Raw genomic sequence first — 20478 nt, 5'->3', positions numbered from 1 at the left:
AAAAAAGGCTAGTATTTCAGCCATCTGGGAATGTTAATTGAAGCTCCACCTCACCTCAGTCAGGACACCTACAATGAAGATATTCTGCAATAATAGAAGCTGGCAAGGATGCTGGAAAAAGGAAACCTTACTGTTGGTGGGAATGTACATGGAAATTAATATGAAATTTCTTGAAAAAATTAAAAGCAGAACTAGTAATTGAATTAGATATACATCTCCTTGGTATATACCCAAAGGAGTAAGAATCAACTTAATATTTTTCATTGTTTTATTAAGTACATAGGGACAAAGGGAGAGAAAGAGAGAGAGAGAGAGAGAGAGAGAGAGACACACAGAGAGAGAGACACAGAGAGAGAATAGGTATGCCTGGGCCTGTAGCCATTGCAAACGAACTCCAGATGCATGCATCATGATGTCCATCTGGCTAACGTGAGACCTAGAGAATGAAACCTGGGTCCTTAGGCTTCATAGGCAAGCACCTTAACCACTAAGCTATCTCTTCAGCCCAGCTTATTTTTTTTTTAAGACAAAGGTATTGCCATGTAGCCCATCCTGGCTTTAACTCATGGTCTTCTTAACTACCTCCCCAGTTCTAGGATTATAGTTGTGTACCACCATGCCTTGCAAAAACTGACTTGCTGTATACTCATATTTAACACTCTATTATTCACTATAATCAAGATACTGAATCAGCCCCTAAGGAATATGTATATGTGCATAAATCAGTATGATTCAGCCATAAAGAAAAATAAATTTATATGTTTCCAAAAACAATGGATGGAACTAATAATGAGCATGTTAAGTGTCAAAAGAAGTCATAGGTTTTTTTTTTCTGCCTTCTGTTGCACCATTTGCCTAAAACAGGTACCATAATCAGCCCTCAATATCTGTGGATTTATATATCCACAGATTCAACCAAGGATCAAGAGCACTTAAAAAAAATACATTTGGGGGCTGGAGAAATAGCTCAACAGTTAAGACTTGTCTGCAAAATCTAAGGACCCTGTTGCAATTTTCCAGTATCCACATAAAGCCAGATGTACAAGGTGGTGCATGTGTCTGGGGTTTGATTGTAATAACTAAAGGCCCTGGCACAACCACTCTCCCCACCTCATTTCTCTCTCTGCCTCTCTTCTCTCTCTCAAATAAATATTTTAAAAAATACATCTGTTATGAATATATACAGACTTGTGTTCTTGTCATTTTTGTGATTTACATAGTATTTAACTGTTTAGATAGTAAGGTAATTCAAAGCATGTGAAAGAAAAAATTCATATAGGTTTATATGCAAATATTACATGTTTTTTAATACTACTCTCCTTTTTTAAGGGTTATTTTTATTTATTAGAGACAGAGAGAGGGAAAGAGAAAGAGAGAGAGAGAGAATGGGTGCACTAGGGCCTCTAGCAACTGCAAATGAACTCTAGATGCTTGAGCCACCATGTGCTTCTGGCTTACATGGGACCTGGAGAATCGAACCTCAGTCCTCAGGCTTCATAGGCATGAACCTTAACCTCTAAGCCAACTCTCCAGCCTGCTACATGGTATTATACAAAAGATTGTGACATCCAATGAGACTGATAGCCCCATGGGGTCCTGGAATAAACCTCAGTGGACATCTATGGATGACTGTATACTCAAAAATAATATAAACTAATATTTTGATATTAATTGCTCATAAATGTTAGCATTTAGATGCTTTCAATTTCCAATCATGCTTGCTCATTTTTAACATATTAATATATTCTATAACATAATGTTATAAGGGCCACTAGAACAGGTGTCCCTCCTTTTATGACAATGGAATTCTGCTCAGGAATAAGAAAAAAATGACATAATGAAATTTGTAGCAAAATGACAGACTTGGAACAGATCATACTCAGTAAACTCACACAATATCAGAAAGACAAATGCCTCATGATCTAACTCATCTGCAGGTCCTAACCTGGATCAGCTCCAGTTGCTGACACACCAGTTAGGCAATTTGTCATCCACACAATAGGGATGGAAGGGTTTTGGGGAAGTGGAGGGTGATGGAAAAAACACAAAACTTCAAATGAACTGGTACCATAGAAACCTTTATCCTTGAAGTTAGACTAAAAGATTGAACACTCACATGACTATGGGGGAAGGGGCATACCTGAAAAGGGCCCTGGAGGGGGTGGGATGAAGCCTAACCTTAAAAAATTTTTTGGCTCTGACCTGTAACTACCAGTACCAGAAAGTGGATGCTACCCACAATGAGCTGTTGATTGGAGAGACCTACAAGGACCCCAACTTGACAGGCTTGTCAAAGCACTTAATTACACAACTGAGGTAAAAGGTAAGGCCCTATTGCTGAAGACACTATATGCTCCTGGCTCAGAACACAGAGAGACCTGGCTGGAACCTGGAACAGAGCTAGACCCCAGAGAGTTAGCCTGTCTAGTGCTGAAAAGTGCTGCATGAGCTACTTGAGGAAAGTGGCTATCAACAGTCCAAGCAACCAGGGGGTCTAAGCTACCCAGAAGCAAACACCCTGACAAGATGTACACACAGTGCAATACTGGAACATAGCCTTGGTGGGTAACCAATAGCTTTCTGATTGGCTTAGAGATCCACTCAGTGGAAAGGAACCCATATCTGGAATTGGGAACCAGGTCAGACTCCTATGGACACAAAGATAGCAAGCATTTTATGGAGTAAGATAATTTAAGTTTTTTTTTTAAGTTTACTTCCTTTTAAACTGTTTAGTTATTGACTGCATATTTTAAATATTTTTTATATGGAAAATACAAGTTTATCATTTAACAGGACAAGAAAATTCAAGTTCAGAAGTACATACCCATCATCCGAACCGCTGCAAAGAATTCCCTCCCTCAAAGGAGACCATTTAACATGAAACACTCTTGCTGTATGTCCACTGAATATTTTCAGTGGTTGATTAGAATTGGTGGCTAGATAGTAGACACGGACATTTTTATCTTCACAGCCGGTGGCTATCATGTCTCTGAAATGTCATTAGTGGAACATTAAATATAATAATTTTGAGATTATTTACTACCAATAATTTTTGAAATGTACAATAGTTCTAATTTCTAAATAAAGTATTTTTCTTCCTTGATATATAAACACGTAAAGATATATACCATGTATAATAAGGTGATTGTTTGCAGAAATTCAATATGAAGAGTTTCAAATCCTCAGTGTTCCATTTTAATTGATTGAATGTGTGTATCATTCACCTTATATAAAAGGCAATACATTTGTATTTCCATAAGATTTTTTAGTATCCCTAGATGTATAATTTCTTGAATATTTCTCAAACATTATATTTTTCTACTATCTTCTTTGTATGGAGGGCCCCAAATGGTGAGTGGTGAGGTTTTCTGCTGATTTGCTACTTGTAAAATTATTATTACACATCATATCAACTAGCAAAGAAGGACACTGGGAAAGGCCTCTGCACACTAGGGCTGTCTTAGTAAACAGTCAGTCATAGTGTGTCTTCCATTCTCCTTTAGTGTCTTACCTTCCTTAAATCCTTTAAGTATTATATGAAATTAAGAGTCTTCTGGTAGTGCAGTATGACTTCAATGTTTTCACTCATCATTCTAACCATGAGAGTAAAATATTTTTTATATCTTTTTGATAATATTTGATGGTGATAGGAAAAAAATTATGGATACTAAAAAAATATGAAGAAATTATGTGCCTGCCAGAAGTCTGTTTGAGAAACATCCATTCTAGCCATCATATAAACAGTCCTCTCTAAAGATGAAGAGAGAAAGTATACTTGTGGAATATTAAATATAAAGAGAGAAAACTATGCACTTTTGCCAAAAATGTTCTGCCAAATACAAAATAAGATAGCCTGTGATCTCCTAAGACTTACACTTTAGGATAAGATACCCATTATGAACTTAATTACACATGTAAAATTATAATATAACATATCCCAAGGGCACATTATAGGAGAATTCCACCTCACATAAAGGTTAAAGAAATGTTTCTTTTAAGCAGTTTTTTATCCTGCTAAGAGCCACAGATATACTATCTGCCTCCAACCTTAGGTGAGGGTATGGTGTATGGTAGGAAACAGAATGTTCAATAAAGACAGGTAAAAGTAAGTGAAAGTCTTGAGGTGAAAATCATGTGGTTGGTCCATGAAAGTGAAATCTAATGTGACTGCAAGTTTTGGAGCAAGAGTAAGGGACAGAATGAGATGAACAGAGTAGACAGAGAGATCTTCCTTACAGGGCTTACTAGTTTATACAGTTTTCCTACAATGGGAAATTACTGAGGGATTTATGCCCATGGATAGAAAGGTTCTCATTTTCTCTCTCCTTTACCTTCTCTCTTTCACTCTGTGGTGCTTGGTAGAAGCTAGAGCTCCAAGCACTCTAAGCAAGCACTTTACCACTAATCTATATCCCCAGCCCTCAGTCCTGTGTTTAAATATTCATTGATTGCAATATAGAGTAGGTGACATGGGGAGAGATAAAGTGGTAATACACAGTGTAAATTCTGAACATGATTTAAAAAAAAAATCCAAAACCAACTGAATAAAACATAAACATTATCACTTTTAGTGAACGGAAATGCTTAGAAGGAGCTATTTAGATGGAGAGTGCACTCTGCACTTATAGTTGACTAGAGGCAGAAATTGTGATTATAAGGTATCAAAAAAAATGCCAAAAACTCTTCCTTTAGAAGTTTTTGTTTTCAGCAATTATTTGTTCTTAAGACAAGAAATGTCAGGGGTAGGAAAGGCCTGGTAACCAGGTCCTGTTACTTATACAGTAAAAATGGACCAATAAATTCTTCTATATTTGCTGAAAGAAACATACAAGTGTGTTTATTATATTTTATGTGGCTGATTCAGAACCTAGGTATAAGATTTAAACTTTTATATGTGCTACAAAAAGGCATAAGAAAATTCCTATTTTTATTTTTAGTTTTTTGAGACAGGGTCTTGCTCTAGCCCAGGCTGACCAAGAATTCACTATGTAGTCTCCGGGTGGTCCCAAACTCATGATGATCCACCTACCTCTGACCCCAAGTGCTGGGGTTAAAGCTGTACACCACCACTATTGGCTTTCCTATTGTTTTGACAATATGCAAAGGAAGTATGAATTTCTAAGTATCATTTCTAGTTTCTATCATTTCAGAGAGAACACTGAAACAAAATTCTTAGAAATGCAGTGAGAAGAACATCTGACTTTAGCGCAGTTTTATTGAATTTAATTTTATATGTAAGCTCAGCTCTCAAGCTTGGCTTTTCCAACCCATCCACTTCAAGTAGAAATTATGCAATGTAGAGGCTGTAGTCTGGTACAGGTACTATGGGAAGCCAAGGTGAAGAAAACATTGCATAGACACTGAAAAGAAATTATAGCCAGGTGTGGTGTTGCGTGCCTTTACTACCAGCACTTGGGAGGCAAAGATGGGAGGATCGCTGTGAGTCTGAGGCCACCCTGAGGCTACATAGTGAATTCTAGGTTAGCCTGGGCTAGAGACCACCTCAAAAAAAGAAATTAGAGACATAAGTATATTTCTATAGAAGAAGCCACACATAGACCTATTGAATAAGCTTATATCCATTTTTCATTATTTAGCAATGTGCTTTTTTACAAAAGTATCACAATTGTATTTTCAAGACAGGAAGTCACTATTTCTAAAGTATGTGAAATAATCATACAACAGAAATAGCTAAAACAAATGAGCCATTTATTTACTATGAATCTCATCCTGTGGGGACTGCTTTTTTTTTTTTACAACAGCTGTGTTCAACCTGTGATCTGTAGGTCACATACATCCCAGAATAGCTATGAATAAGGCCCAGTACATTTATAGATGATGCTGCCATATTAAAATGTCATAAGGCTGGACATCCTGGTCTAAACTTTATGTTATTCTTAAAATCTCTGACATATAATTTAGGAAAAAATACTTACTTGTTGTTTTGGCTCCAATCACAACCAAACACTGCAGCTGGGTGCTTGTATTTATGTAGAACTTTACCATCAACTGTTCGAATAATACTGAAATTGATTGTAATATGTAAAAGAAGAAAAAAAAACATTCTAAGTATCTTGCTTAAGAGAAGAAATTCAGAATTACAAGTTTCAAGGATGAGTATTCTAGGACAGAAATCATGGGTTATATATGCTAATTACAAGTGATATCACTACTTCCAAATATATCTACATCATATGATATGTAGCATAATAATCAATTCAAATCACATCAAAAGTGATAACTGATATAGAAGTGGTTTTCTAAAAGATTTTTATTTAAAGAAAAAGGTAGCTTAATATATTTTAAAATATAATGCTAATATATTTTAAAATATAATGATGCAACATACACATTCAATTTTTTGGCTTCAACATTAAGTGCCTTAAAATTTATACTACTTATTTATAAAGTTGGCTCTATATATCATTTCACCAGGACTAAGACTCATATGCTATAATATTTTCATGGTATATCTTCAGTCATATGACTTAACTTCAGCAATTCTCAACTCCAATTATCAATAAAGGATCAATTAACTTAATTAGAAAAATAAAAGAAGCTCTACTCTATAATCACCACAATGTAAGTGTTACTGTACTGGCTCCATTAGAACAAAAAGAAGTTATCTATGTTGTATTTCATGATTCACAAGTCTTAGGAAAAGATACTTTTAAAAAACTTTAGGCCTTTCAAAACTAGCGAGGTTCCTGGGGAGTGGTGATAGCAAATTCTTACAAATCTTTAGCTAATGAATATAAACAAAGACTTGAAAATGCTTAGAAATTATTTATTATTTAATCCCAAACCCTTAGGCATATCTTTTGTAATTTGGTATACACAAAATTTCAGGGCTGGAGAGATGGCTCAGTGTTTAAGGCACTTGCCAGCAAAGCGTAAGGACTTAGGTTCAATTGCCCATAACCACATGAAGCTGCATGCATACAATTGAACTTTGTTTTATAGTTGCTGGAGGCCATGATACACCTATTCTCTCTATCTGCCTCTCTTTCTCTCAAATAAATAAATCAATAAAAATTTTTAAAAAATTAAAATCATTCCTTTTAAAAAAATTATTTATTCATTCATTTGTATATGAAAGAGAGAGAGCGACTATAGGCATGCTGAGGCCTCTAGACATTGAAAAAGAATTCCAGATGCATGTGCTGCACTGTGCATCTGGTTTTACATTGGGAAGAGGGAACTGAACCTGGGTCCTGGGTCCTTACACTTTGCAGGTAAGTGCCTTAACTGCTGAGCCATCTCTCCAGCTCTCAAATCTTTCCTTTTAAAGAAGAGATTTAATAATGTTGCTCTTCATGAACACATTGATTTTCTGGTTAAGAAAATTTGGTTTCCATATGTTGATTTTTTTCTATATAATTTAAAAACTGAGGATGGAAAAATTAAGACTGTGTATAGCACAGTCTAACAGAAGACAAACTGCCGAAGTCTCAACAGCTATGAATATGTCTCCCTCTCAAGCATGCATATTCTCAGCAAAACAGGTATGCTATCATTGATTTACAAAACAAAAACGCTTTAGATATATGGCAATTCCTTCCTTACACCTTTTTCCACAAGCCTAATTTTTCTTCTGTGACTTAGCACGTATTTCTGAAATACATGATCTGTGAAGTCACTCCAAAAACAGGCATTTCCTATTTGTATTGCCATTTTACCATTTGCAAAAGTTTTTTTTATCCTTTTATAAATAATCTATAAAACAGTGAACATGCTTCTGAAGTACTTGTTATTGTTTACTTTATTTGTGAAGCTGAATAACAATTCTACACAATTCAGTCCTTTAGTTAAAGTCCATGTAGCATTTTCATTTACAAGATACTGTCTGAGCCAGGCATGGAAGTGCATGCTTGTAACCACAGCTTGTGGGAAGTGAGTGTAGGAATGTCAGGAGTTGAACATCATCCTTGGCTACATAGTACATAATGAGTTTAAATCGAGTCTGGGAACATGAGAGCGTGTCTCAACAAAAGAAGAAAGATCAATATTTGTTTCATTTTATAATTTTAAAGAATAGTGCATTGTTTGTTATTATTATTTTGGTATATTGTAGCAATATAGCATGTATTTATATAATTTTTAAAGAATATTTATGGTGGTACAAATAAAATACAAAATTGAAATGATCAAATCTGTCTTTTCTAACAGGTTAAATTCAAAATATCATATCTATCACTTACCAAAAACCATCACCACTGCAGGTTGCTATTCTTTTGGAATCTTTATGACTCCAGGCAATGTAAAATATTCCATTTTTTCCATGCTTCAAATAAAACAGAATAGCTATCAATAAAAATGTTTTATCCCTTTTGTCTCTTATTTACTTATATTAGATTTCCCTTAGGAACATATTCTAGATGATCCTAAAAGAGATTACTGTCAAGAATAGAAATCTGAGCCAGGCATGGTGGCATACATCTTTAATTCCAGCACTTGGGAGGCAGAGGTAGGAGGATCACCATGAGTTTGAGGCCAACCTGAGATTACATAGTAAATTCCAGGTCAGCCTGAGCTACAGTGAAACCCTACCTTGAAAAACCAAAAAAAAAAAAAAAAGAATAGAAATCTGCATATATAGTTTAAGAATGATAAAACTATCACACTTAAAACCTGATTTTTGAAGGCATAGATTCAGTGGCTCTACTTCAAATTTTGCTTCCTCAGCCTCTTTTGAGTGCAAAATAGCCTAGCAGTGGTTGATAAAGCTTCCCTCTCTCTCTTCATTTGCCACATCACTGCCCCAGGAAACTGGGAGGTTGATTGTACCTAGAAGCTACATCCTCAAAGGGATAAAGTCTTTTCTATGAATGGGATTGAAGCCTCAAATATATAAGATATTTAGTATAATTTTATGTTTAATACATTTCAACAGCAGTTGTTTCAAATAAATGACATATCAAGGTAGTAAGAGACTATCCAAGATCAATTTCAGGTTACCCCTGTTGCATGTATAGCTAAAATACCACAACTTCATCACAAATATTTCTCAGATATCCATGGAATTCATTAAAACATGTGTTGGCTATTTAAGCCTAAGGATAAGTTCAACATGTGGACTTATAAATAGAAGAGTAACTGAGGTAGGATAGAAAGAAAGGAAGAACATGAGACACTGGAAGGTAAAGAGCCTTGCACCCCAGACTGAAAACTATCACCAGCTGAAAGTTGAGAGTCATGGAAGAAACAAGAAAATCTGCTATGAAGACTGAAAAATAAGATTTCAAACAAAAATGTTGAAACAGCAGTGGGCTATGTTTAAGGCCTAGGCATATAAGACCTTTCAACGTAACCTTAGTACTTTCTCAAATGTAAACCTATAACTTTTTGGGACTTACACAAAAAAGGTAAGTGTGGTAGTTTGAATGGATGTCCCCCAGTAGATTCAAGAGTTTGTTAAAGCCTGTGTCTTAGATATTCAACTGCTGACTGGAAGAGGTGTCACTATGGGCAGATCCTGGGGTCCAAACATAAGGTGTGTTTGCAGGCAGATCTGGAATTCCAGAATAAAGGTACGCAGAGTGCGTCAGCTCTGCCTTGAATTCCTGTCATGTGCTTACTTGTGGAACTGGTGGTGGTGTCACACTGGTGGACCTGTGAAAGGGGGCCAGCTTCTTTGGCCATTATGGAACTTCCCTGGGTCTGTAAATTTTAATAAATTCCATTCCTCCTATTAACTGAGTCTGGTTTGAAGGTTCATCCCAGCAAGGTGAAACAGACTATGACAGTAATTTTGTCTATAGTTAAAACATATCTTAACTCCCTTGAGGCCTGGTAGAGCACAGATTCCTTTGACTCTTGCTAGGCAGCTAGTTAGATATTAGCAGGATTGAATGTTTCCTCTACAGTGCTATCTCTACCCATTGGACACTCTCACTCTAATGGTATTCCCCTTTACTCTGTAACAAAATCTGCCTTTAAACTCTTCTAGTTGAATTATTTCAATAAAGATTATGACTGGGAAGCCTAGGGGAGGCAACAGTAAGATTCTATAACCATGGTGACATGGTCTTAGTCTTCTTCATCCTCTCCAATGCACCACAGGGGCCACCCAATGATCTCATATACTAAAGAAAAAGTTCCTGGTCCACAGCTTGGAGGAGTCTCCAGTTGTAGCAGCTGCTCTTGTCCTTGCAACAGCTCTCTCCTTTCCTTCCATCCTGGCCCGGTTCATGGAATTTACCCACTATGGCTTTAATCATTGCAGCAGCCTGGCTCTGGAGAGCCAAGGGAGAGCCCTTTCTGTTCCTGAACTGCTTGCTTCCATTTCAACAGTGCAATTGGAGTCTTTCAGGACCATACCATTGCAGTTTCTGTTAGAGGATTAGGACCCTCCCCTGCCAGCTCCTCTTTGACCTTGGGACTCTTACTCTTAACTCCCTATATAAGAGGAGCTTGGATGGGGTGGGACATTTCTGTAAAACCTCCTTCTTGATTATCATATATGACTGGAGCAAGAGCCAGATAGGTTGTTCTACCAAACTACAGGCCAATAATTGAAGATAATAAAGAGGTTGCATCCTGCCTTGTTCTTGCTCCTGGCATGCCAGAGCTTCTTCCACCAATTTAAAAGATGTGCTGGCCAATCTGATACCTAAAAAGTAGGTCAGAATTAAAGCCTTCAGACAGCAACATAGCAAGACAGTAGTGGGCCAAATCACCATGGACATGCTATATGGTGGCATGAGAGGCATGATGGGACTGATATATGAAACATCAGCTCTTGATCCTCATGAGAGCATCTGTTTCTGTGGCTACAGTATACCTGAATGTTGGGGTGGGGAAGAACCCCTGCCTGAAGGTTTATTTTGGCTGCTGGTAACTGGACGGATCCCAAGAGAGGAACAGGTATCTTGGCTCTCACAGGAAATGGCAAAAAGAGCAGCTCTACCTTCTCATGTGGTTACCATGTTGGACAACTTTTCTAGTAACCTACACCCCATGTCTCAGCTTAGTGCAGCCATTACAGCCCTCAGCAGTGAAAGTTACTTTGCCTGGGCATATGCTGAGGGAATCCACTGAACCAGTACTGGGAGTTGACTTATGAAGACTGTATGGACCTGATTGCCAAACTACCATGTGTTGCAGTAAAGATCTACTGGAATCTTTACTGGGAAGGCAGCATTACTGGGGCCATTACTCCAAGTTGGACTGGTTCCACAATTTCACCAACATGTTAGGCTATATTGATGCCCAGTTCACTGAGCTAATGTGTTTGTACCTCACTATCTACAGTGACCATGAAGGTGGCAATGTAAGTGCCAATATCAACCATTTGGTGGGTAGTGCCCTTTCAGACCCTTACCTGCTGCTTTGCAGCAGCTATGAATGGGCTAGCAGGGATTCTGCATGGACCTACAAATCAGGAAGTACTTGTCTGGCTAACAAAACTACAGAAGGGAGCTGGAGAGTGGATTTAGTGGTTAAGACATTTAACTGCAAAGCCAAAGGACCTCAGTTTGATTCCCCAGAACCACGTAAGCCAGATGCACAAGGGACCTTATGCACTTGGAGTTCGTTTACAGTGTCTGGAGGCCCTGGAGTCCTCCCTTTCTCTCAAAGAAATAAATACAAATAAAAGTATATTTAAAAAAAAAAACTACAGAAGAAAGTTGGTAACGATATGTCAGATGAAAAGTTATGAGACTACATTTGGCATACACTCAACTCAGGAGGGCTGTCCCAGGCTGTGGCCATGCATGGTAAGGAAGATGGATCCATGGTAGTCATGTCTGTGGGAGTTTGTTCTGAAACACCTGCCTAATGATCCCTGTTTAAGCTGATTGCTCAACTTTATAAGATTGTGCTCAATATCCTATTAGAGCAAGGAAAGGCTAAGAATCTTGGCCCAGTGTGATGCTCACAGTGGAGTACTGCTCTAGTACTATGGCATGGCAGAGATGAATTACTACAGTCTTAATTGGGGTGTCACAGCACTGGGTGTGCTGGCACAACTCATCTGGCGCTGAGCCATGGGTTTCCCTCTACAGAGGCCCAAGTCCATGAGCACAGATGGTCTGATGAAGTCTTTGGTATTTAAGGGTAAAATGGAATTTTGGGGAGGAACTGACTATACGAAAAGGTGGAAATTTAAAAATAAAGTATACTTTTTTTGTTTCAGAGGGCCTTAAAAGACTTAAGATTAAGCTGCATCTGAGGCACTGAAAATGTTTCAAGTTAAAATATAAATTAAGACTTTCAAAGGTGAAAAGTGAACTCTTTCTTCCCTAACCAGCTCCTTTCCCCTGCCTGGTATAAGCTGTAGGATGACCAGGAGTAACACATATGGTATGGGTTAGATTTTGCCATCCCATTGCTAGGATGAGTCTGGCTCCTCTATCCTTAGGTTCAAGCAAGTTCCAGAGAAGCTGTGGTCATGTGGAAACTTCTGCTTTCACTCTGCATGTCCCTCCAGATCAATACAGCAGTACTGTGGCCCCTGTTCCCATAGGAGTCATATCGGGTTTCCAGTTCTGTCCATCCCCATGGCCCTCAAACATGCACAGAAGTACCTCTTGTTGGTTGTCTGGGCATGCTTTGACAATTTTTTTTTTTTTTTTATGGTACCAGGCTACCAGAAAGGCATGGAAGTTATTGTGACTGGTATTTGCTTTTTCTTTCTTTTAAAAAATATGGAAGTGTTCTGTTTCTGACTGTATTAATACCTCCAGATTTCATACTTGCTGCGCCTCAAGCTGAGAGGCTCTGGGGCTCACCATGTTGGTCTCTATTGGGTCCTCTTTCAGCAGGTATGTGTGATCTGTGGTCTTCCCAGTCTTTTGGCTTTATCAGTACTTAATGTGAACTAGGCCTTTTCTTTCCATGGAATATAAGCCACTAGTCTGGCCTTGTTTTCTCCTCTATTATTATGCTATGGCAAATAGGACAGGGGCTCAGGAATGACCAGCCCCTTTATGGTCTGGTCCTAGGGGTTCTAGGATTTCTTTTTGAACTGAGAAATGATTCAAAATTGGATATGGTCATCTTTGAATATCAGATGGTCCTAGAGCTGGGGACATTCAAACTAGTTAACCTTCCATTTTCATCCTATACCAGAAAAAAGTTCTTATTTATTGATGTCTTTTGTTTGCCCCTTCTGTAAGAGTTTACCGTACAGTGTTTATTTCAGCAACCCAATTTGTACTGATTTTCAGTGACTCAGAATGCTCTACTGTCTTTTCTTTGCAGAAGGATTGAAGTACAGTCCTGCTATGCCCCTCCTCCCAAAAGTCTTCCCTATGTTTGTGTGGAACCCAAACCCCAGAACCATGATGTTGAGATCAACACACTGTAAACCCTTGGGTAATTGTTAAGTCACCATATAGATTTCAGGCTGTTCTGTATAAAATAAATAAATTGTTTTTATTAGCAATAAAGAAAAGAAAACATTCCTTAGAAACTTAAAACAGTGTGATTTCAGAAGCCACCAAAATCATATAGATGGCTATTGTCAAGAAACTTCAGCAACATCATTATGTCAAAACATCATTATACTCCAACCAGAAGAATGGTTTGCTACTAAATAAGCCCTGAAGCCAAAAGTACACTGGGAAGCCCCTAATGACACCTATTGGCTCTATGGTACCAACCTTTGGCCCTGTCTACCTCCAGAATAGATTTTAAAAGGTATTATCTAGGAGGCTATTATACAAAATTGGGCATATTTGCCATTATCAAGGTCAAATGTTGTGATAACTCTGCTAATACCTCATCTGTTTTACAAGCCATACAGGACACATTCAGACCATGTCAGACACAACTTTGCTATTTGGAAAGGTCATAATCAGCTCATGTTCAGATGGTCCTGAGATAATCTAACTCACTCCATCTACCTTGGTTCCTTCTAATGTTCTCCAAAGCCTAGAAGTCCACAAAAATGAAAACCCTAAAGGTGACCATTTTGCTATGTGCCACTTCCTATTAACTCCTTGCTTTTATTCTTTCTCCCCAGTTTTTTCTTCCAGAACTATCTTCTCGCACTCTATTAATACACTTTTAGGGTCCTTTGGAATAGGTCCCCCCTGTGGGAGAGACTCGAACTGCCATATTTCTACACCTTCATTTAGCTGGAAACACTTAAAAGACTGACCAATCATCCTACCTTCCTCTGGCAGCAGTTAAGAGCGTCTTCTCAAGAAAGGTGGTGATGAGAGGGAGTCAGATAGCTTTGTTGGGCAGTTAGGGTGACTGGGCCCCTGAAAGTAAGCAGCAGGAAGCCTTTGGGCCTATCCTTGCAGTCTCTACGCTGCTAGAGATCAAAGTATGATCTGACTTCTTACCTCTTCCCAGATCAGTTTTTCTCACAAACAACCTGGTTCCCTCCTGGGAGGGAGGACTTTCCTAGGATTTAAGCATTGTGGTTTGTCAAGTTCAGTACCCAGACCTTGGCATCATTGTTAGCCTTTGTCCTCAGACAGCTCCTAGCCCAGACCAATCACTGTCCCTCTGGCTCACCTGAGCCAGAAGATAGAGCCCACTACCATAAGGTTACAAATAGATTTGTGAGGGGAGAGCAAGCTTTCTGGGCTGCCTGACCACTCAGGCACCTCTGGCTTCTGGTGAGTTTATTCTTGGCTCAGCCCTTGGACCAAGGCAAGAGGAGAACCTCCTAACCCTTACTTTCCACATGTGCTCTTTATCCCTTCCTGCTCTCCCCAAGGCAGTAGCTCTTTGAACTTTCTTTTCTACTCTCTCCACGGTTCTCCCAGGCATACCATGTTGGTTCTTAGGCCACATCTTGGGTATCTTTTCTTGGTTTTGTATTTCCCTAAATAAATGTAATTTAATGAAAAAAAAGAAACACTTAAGCATGTTTGTATTTTACCCTTGTTTTTAGTATATATGGTCCTTTTCTTAAATCAGTCATCAATTCATCCGTGTGTCCCTTTCTGTCTCTCTTTGTGACTCCCTCTTTCTTCTCCCTCTTAATGCTCATATTTAAAAATCTTTGTTAAAGTCTTTATTTTTTTCTTAAAAAAAAAAAAAAACTAGCTTCCTTCATATAGACTTGGACTAAAATTCCTTTCTGCAGCAAAGTTAGGAAACAGAATTCTCAGAAAAGACCTTAGTGTGGTGCTCTGTGTGTGTCTCTCTCACTCCTGCTGCAGCTGACAGGACAGCTTTCAGTCTGATGATAAATTAACAGACTCTGAGCTATGTAGATAGCTTAGTTGGTTGAGTGCTTGTCTTGCAAGCATGATGATCTGAATTCAACCCCCCAGAATTCATGTAAAAATGCCAGTAGGGGCATACTTTTGTAATCCCAGTGCCAGGGAAGCAGAAGTAGGCAGATTGCAGAAGCTTGCTGGCCAGCCCATTAGCTTAATCAGTGAGCTTCAGTCCAATGAGAGGCCCTATCTCAAAGAGAAGTGAACTGCATGCCTGAGAAACAATAGACAAAGTTGTCTTCTGGTCTCTACACACATGAACTCAAATGTACATATACATGCACACATAAACTCACACATACACAAACATACATACACACATGCACAAATACCACACATTCAAACACATGCAAAACAAAGGGAGAATTTGATAACTAAAAAAAAATAATTAAAAAATCTAATTTCATCATTTTACAGATGAAGAAATAAGTTCAAGACAATACACAGTGTTTTCTTTATTTCAAGAGATATTGCTAACAGGACCAGGCATTACTGTGGGACGGCTGCAAGATGAACCATCATGCTAAGGGGGGAAACTTGCCACTCGAACATCTGTATTTTGAATCAGTCCTGTGTTTTAAGTAACCCCAATAAACTCATTGTTTTACAAAGCCTATTTGTATAGAATTCTTCCCTGGCTCCCTTGAGTATGAGTAAACATCTCTTTAATTCATGCAACACCAAAACTATACTTTGGAACTTTGAATTTAGTCTTCTTTTTATTTTTTAGTATTTGCTTGGATTTTATGAAAAGGATAAGTCAAAATTCTTTTGAATCTTTAATGCAATTTCAATGATTTTTTCCTAAGTATACCAAAAATTCCCAGAATTCATTTAGTATGAAAATATATTCTTGGATTTTCTTCTAATTGACAGAATATATTTATCATTGTGTTTTCACCTGTTAAGAGATAAAGAATTTACAACATACCAAGCACTATAAGACATAATATAACTAAATAGTAGTAAATTGGTCTTACCTCATTAAATCTCTGTACCATTTTGCTCTTTTGAATATCCCAAATAAAAGCACCATTTCGAGAAGTTGCACCAGCGATACAATTTAAACCACCTTTGGAAACATTTTTTGGGGGAAATTATATATTAATTGTTTGCCCCAAATATAATTTGTAAAACAGGCAAATTTCCAGATATGCAATATAATTCTTTAACTTTTTGTAATGAAACTATCAAATATATATTGTATAAATGTATCATAACACCAAATAGTAGAATGCAATGAATGTGTTTACTATGTAGGTTCCACACTTATGTGGTGAACCTTACTTTAGGTTCCCTTTGAATCAAATCTTTTGCCAACATATATACTGAAATGTTTTATTGATTAAATGAACATATTACTACTAGAACAAATAAATAAAGATTATTCATTGTGTGATAAGTAAAAAAAAATATTTGTTATAGAAAAAGCAATGTCTTAGCAGAAAGTTTCAAAGATTTTATGGATCATTACTTCTTTTTGAATAAGAAGGCATGAGAGAACATATTTCTAGGATTAAAGAAAAAAAGTACTGTGGCTTAAGACCTATGCAATTTGACATGTAAAATTATATAAAATTGAACTGGTACAAATAAATTGTCACTTGATATATAATTATTCATACATATAAAACATGTAGCAGGGAAAGTAATCTCTAATAATGTGTAGAAAATAAATTTTTGTTTTCACAAATCTAACTTGCATGAAAAATTTTATCATGAGAAATATTATACCTTTTAAAACATAGCAATACAAAGTTAGATAAAATTCAAGACCATCTATATTTACCATAGCTTTTCTACATGACTGTGTCATAGCAAAGGGCCCAGGAATCAAAGTAACTCTTACAGAGATGCTCACAAAAGCGGAGGCAACCAAATCCTGTTACTAATCTGCCTCTATAATCACATGGAACAAGATGAAATACAAAGGAAGAAATAATTCAAGTGTAAGTAAGGAAATTCACTTAATTTCAGTTTTGATTTATTACATTTCTTACCTGGAGCCCATGAAAGGGAAAAAATAACCCCTTCATTACCAGGGGAAGTATGTACTGCTGTTAATGTGTTTATATCCCAGACCTTTATAGTGCCATCAAAGGAAGCTGTTGCTAAAAGATTTGGATCATCAGGCTTGAATTTACAGTCAAATATAGTTTCCATGTGTCCCTAGGAATACATTATAACAATGTCACATTCTGGAGGTAAACCAGCATTATTAGTAAGCAAATCATAATACATAATTAAATTTATACATGCACTAGCTTTCCAAATATTATTTCAAAAATATACAGACAAGGAAATACATAAAACTGGAATATTTGCTATGTTTTAATGTTCTTTGCATTGCTATTTTTTGGATAGTCTATCCAAAATGTTTGGAACTAGCAGTATTCTGGTTGACAGATTTCTTTTAGATTTTAGAATATTTCCATACTTATAAGAGACATGATCCAAGTCTGAACAAAAAATACATTTATATTTCATAACACCATATATATACGTGTGTGTGTGTGCATGTATTCTGAAAATAAGTTTATATAATATTTTTGGTGTGCCTGTCTTTTTATAGCAATCCATTATATAATTTGAGCTGTGGAATTTCCCACTTGTGGCAATATTTCATCCTTCAACAAGTTTTAGTTTTGGAACAAACTTCAGATTTTAGAATTAGGGATGTTCATAGCCGGGCATGGTGGCACACACCTTTAATCCCAGCACTTGAGGATCACTGTGAGTTTGAGGCCACCCTGATAATACCTAGTGAATTCCAGGTCAGCCTGAGCTAGAGTGAGACCCTACCTCGAAAAACCAAAAATAAATAAATAAATAAAATTTTTAAAAATTAGGAATGTTCTACCAAGTATGTTTTAAAGATGTGGCTTTTGCTCAACCATAGACTTGTTTGGGAAGAGAGGAATGTGTAAATGTATGTGTGGTGTGCATGGAGTGCATACTCCTATGTGTATAGGTACATATATGTACGTGCATAGGGAGGCCAGAGGTCAATGTCAGGTATTTAAGTTTCACCTTTATTTTCTGAGACAAGGGTCTCTCATTGACCTGAATCTCACTGATTGGACTAGGCCAGCAAGCTGATAGGATCCTGAAGTTGGGGGAGGGAGATATGAGCCCTAAATTTAATTAGTTCTTTCTTAGCGAGTCTATTCTTTGTAACATGAGGTATATTTGTATTTCATTCCTGAGTGTACATTAATGATATATAATATATATCTTTAATATGTCACTTAATCATATATCTATGTGAACATCTGCTAAAGTCTAATATAAAGTCTGATTTAGCTAACCAATATTCCAATATTGGGAAATGGAAATTTGAACTTTTACTCTAAGCAGCCAAAACAGTAACGTGTTGGGATATAGGGGAGTTAAAAATGCAAGGATAGAGCTTTTTAGTAATCATCTAATGTGTAATGGTAGAGAAGAAAGTCCTTCAGAGTCTATGGAATTTCATTAACACCATGAATTATACCCCACTGAGAACATAAACCTTTCTGTTAGGTAACGATACAGGAAAGAAAAACTTCAAGAGTTAGCAAGTGGGAAAGAAAATAGTTATAGCTACTGGTTCATCTGGCAAGAGTTATTTTAGGTGGGTCATGGCCAATGGTAAGAGCACAATTAAGGCACTAGTTTTTTTCTACTTCTAAATGATATTCTACTGTTATACCTTAAAATAATATTTTTGGAAAATCTGAAAATCATATAGTAAAAATTCAAATATTTCTCCTTTGTTTCATCTGCCAAGAACAAAGAAGATATGAAGAAAATATAGCTTTTTTTCTCTTAACTTTAAACAGACTCATGTGTCAAACACTTGATCCCCAATGCAGTGTTATTCAGAGGGAAGGATTTCAGAGGGCAATTGAATCATGAAGTGTGTGACCTCATCAGTAGATGAATTTGTTAGTATTATTGGGATGTGGTAGAAACCTTAGAACACAGAACCTTATTGGAGAATATAGTCCACTGAGGCCATGTCTTAAGAGAATGTTTTGCCCCCTCCCCACTTGTTTTCTCTCTCTTTTTCTTGGCTGCCAGGAGCAAAGCAACATCTTCTGCCACATACCCCTACAAGCATCATGTTAGGCCTCAGCCCATAGGTACCCTTCCTCATGGTACCAGCTAACTATGAACTGAATTATCTCAAACTATAATCAAAAGGAAATCTTTGAATTTGTTTAGCTTAGCTATTTGACTAAACCAATGAAAAGCTTATTAACATGGAAAATTGGTACCAGAAATAGGGTCAGGGCTTCCATCAGCTTTCAGAGGAAGGCCAGAGATATTAGACAAGTGTCACTTGTTTGAAGTCACACAGGCCACCCATGAGAGGGTGACAAATGAACCTAGGAGAGTGATGCCTCAAGTGCAACAGAGATCCCAAGAAGGATGAGATGTAAGGAACATGAAATGTCACTAGAGTAAGTTTCATCCAGGAAAAGAGCCAGCCCAAAAGAGTGGTCATGTGGGCAGTAGTCAGCAAAGCAATGTATATGGAGATACCTTTGGGGCCTGTATTATCATACCAGATGCCCCAGGTGTCTGCTGTGAAGCTGCAGGATTTAATGTTTTTCCCTTTGGGCTTTGGCCTTGTGATTTTCTATGCCTGCATACCCTTCTTTTGTAGTGGAATTGTTTCCCCTGTGACTATCTCACCATTGTACATTGGCAGTATGCAACTTATTTGATTTTGATTTTTACAGGAACTAAAAGCTTTGAGTCTCAGAGCTATTGGAGATATATATATATATATGTATATAAAATTTCCTGGTACCTTTGAGATGCTGGAGACTCCTGGAAATGGACTAATAGGTACACAAGAGAAGGGGTTACTAACGCAGGAAGGAAACTACAGGAGGAAAGAGCCAGTTTGAGGCAGGGGGAACTTGGGGGGAGTGCTCTTTAGGGCTATATTTTGTCTCTACACTGCAATTCTTTCCATTTTGTTCTATTTATCTACTTTCAGCTGCCATATGCTTTTGAGCCACCACATGTTCCTGTGATGACATACTACCTCACCACAGCCAGAAGCCAGGTACCCAGGTGATAATGAAGTGATACACTTGAAACTATTAGTCCAAATAAACCCTTCTCTTTTAAGTTGATGTCTGTCAAGTATTTCATTACAGAAAGAGAAAACAAACCATTTCTTTTTCTAGGGGAAAATAATAGGAAAACAACTCTTAAATTTGTTACCTATCTAACATCATCAAATTTAAAGGTTGGAAAAAAACAAACAAACACATAAACTCTGACCTAGGAAGAACAA

General features: G+C 37.3%; 1 protein-coding gene and 1 pseudogene across 5 annotated transcripts in view; one reads left to right on the top strand and one right to left on the bottom strand.

The window, feature by feature from the left end:
- The window catches only part of Wdr17 (WD repeat domain 17), a 139142-nt gene that overhangs the window by 28176 nt on the left and 90488 nt on the right, over nucleotides 1-20478 (bottom strand). For 3 of the 5 annotated variants that reach the window (XM_045155904.1, XM_045155912.1, XM_045155921.1), the window contains 5 exons: nucleotides 17186-17354; nucleotides 16166-16257; nucleotides 8202-8284; nucleotides 5937-6023; nucleotides 2825-2989 (listed from right to left, as the gene is read on the bottom strand). In XM_045155904.1, the coding sequence (XP_045011839.1) occupies nucleotides 2825-2989; nucleotides 5937-6023; nucleotides 8202-8284; nucleotides 16166-16257; nucleotides 17186-17354 (596 nt within the window). The remainder of the gene's footprint in view (nucleotides 1-2824; nucleotides 2990-5936; nucleotides 6024-8201; nucleotides 8285-16165; nucleotides 16258-17185; nucleotides 17355-20478) is intronic. The other 2 variants (XM_045155927.1, XM_045155934.1) reach the window with 1 other exon arrangement.
- Nucleotides 9465-13312, top strand: LOC123453716 (annotated as a pseudogene).

This window comes from Jaculus jaculus, chromosome 1, assembly GCF_020740685.1.
Source record: "Jaculus jaculus isolate mJacJac1 chromosome 1, mJacJac1.mat.Y.cur, whole genome shotgun sequence".
NCBI classification, from domain to species: Eukaryota; Metazoa; Chordata; class Mammalia; order Rodentia; family Dipodidae; genus Jaculus; species Jaculus jaculus.
The sequence above is the reverse complement of the archived record's forward strand: the minus strand, read 5'-3'. Positions and strand labels throughout refer to the sequence as shown.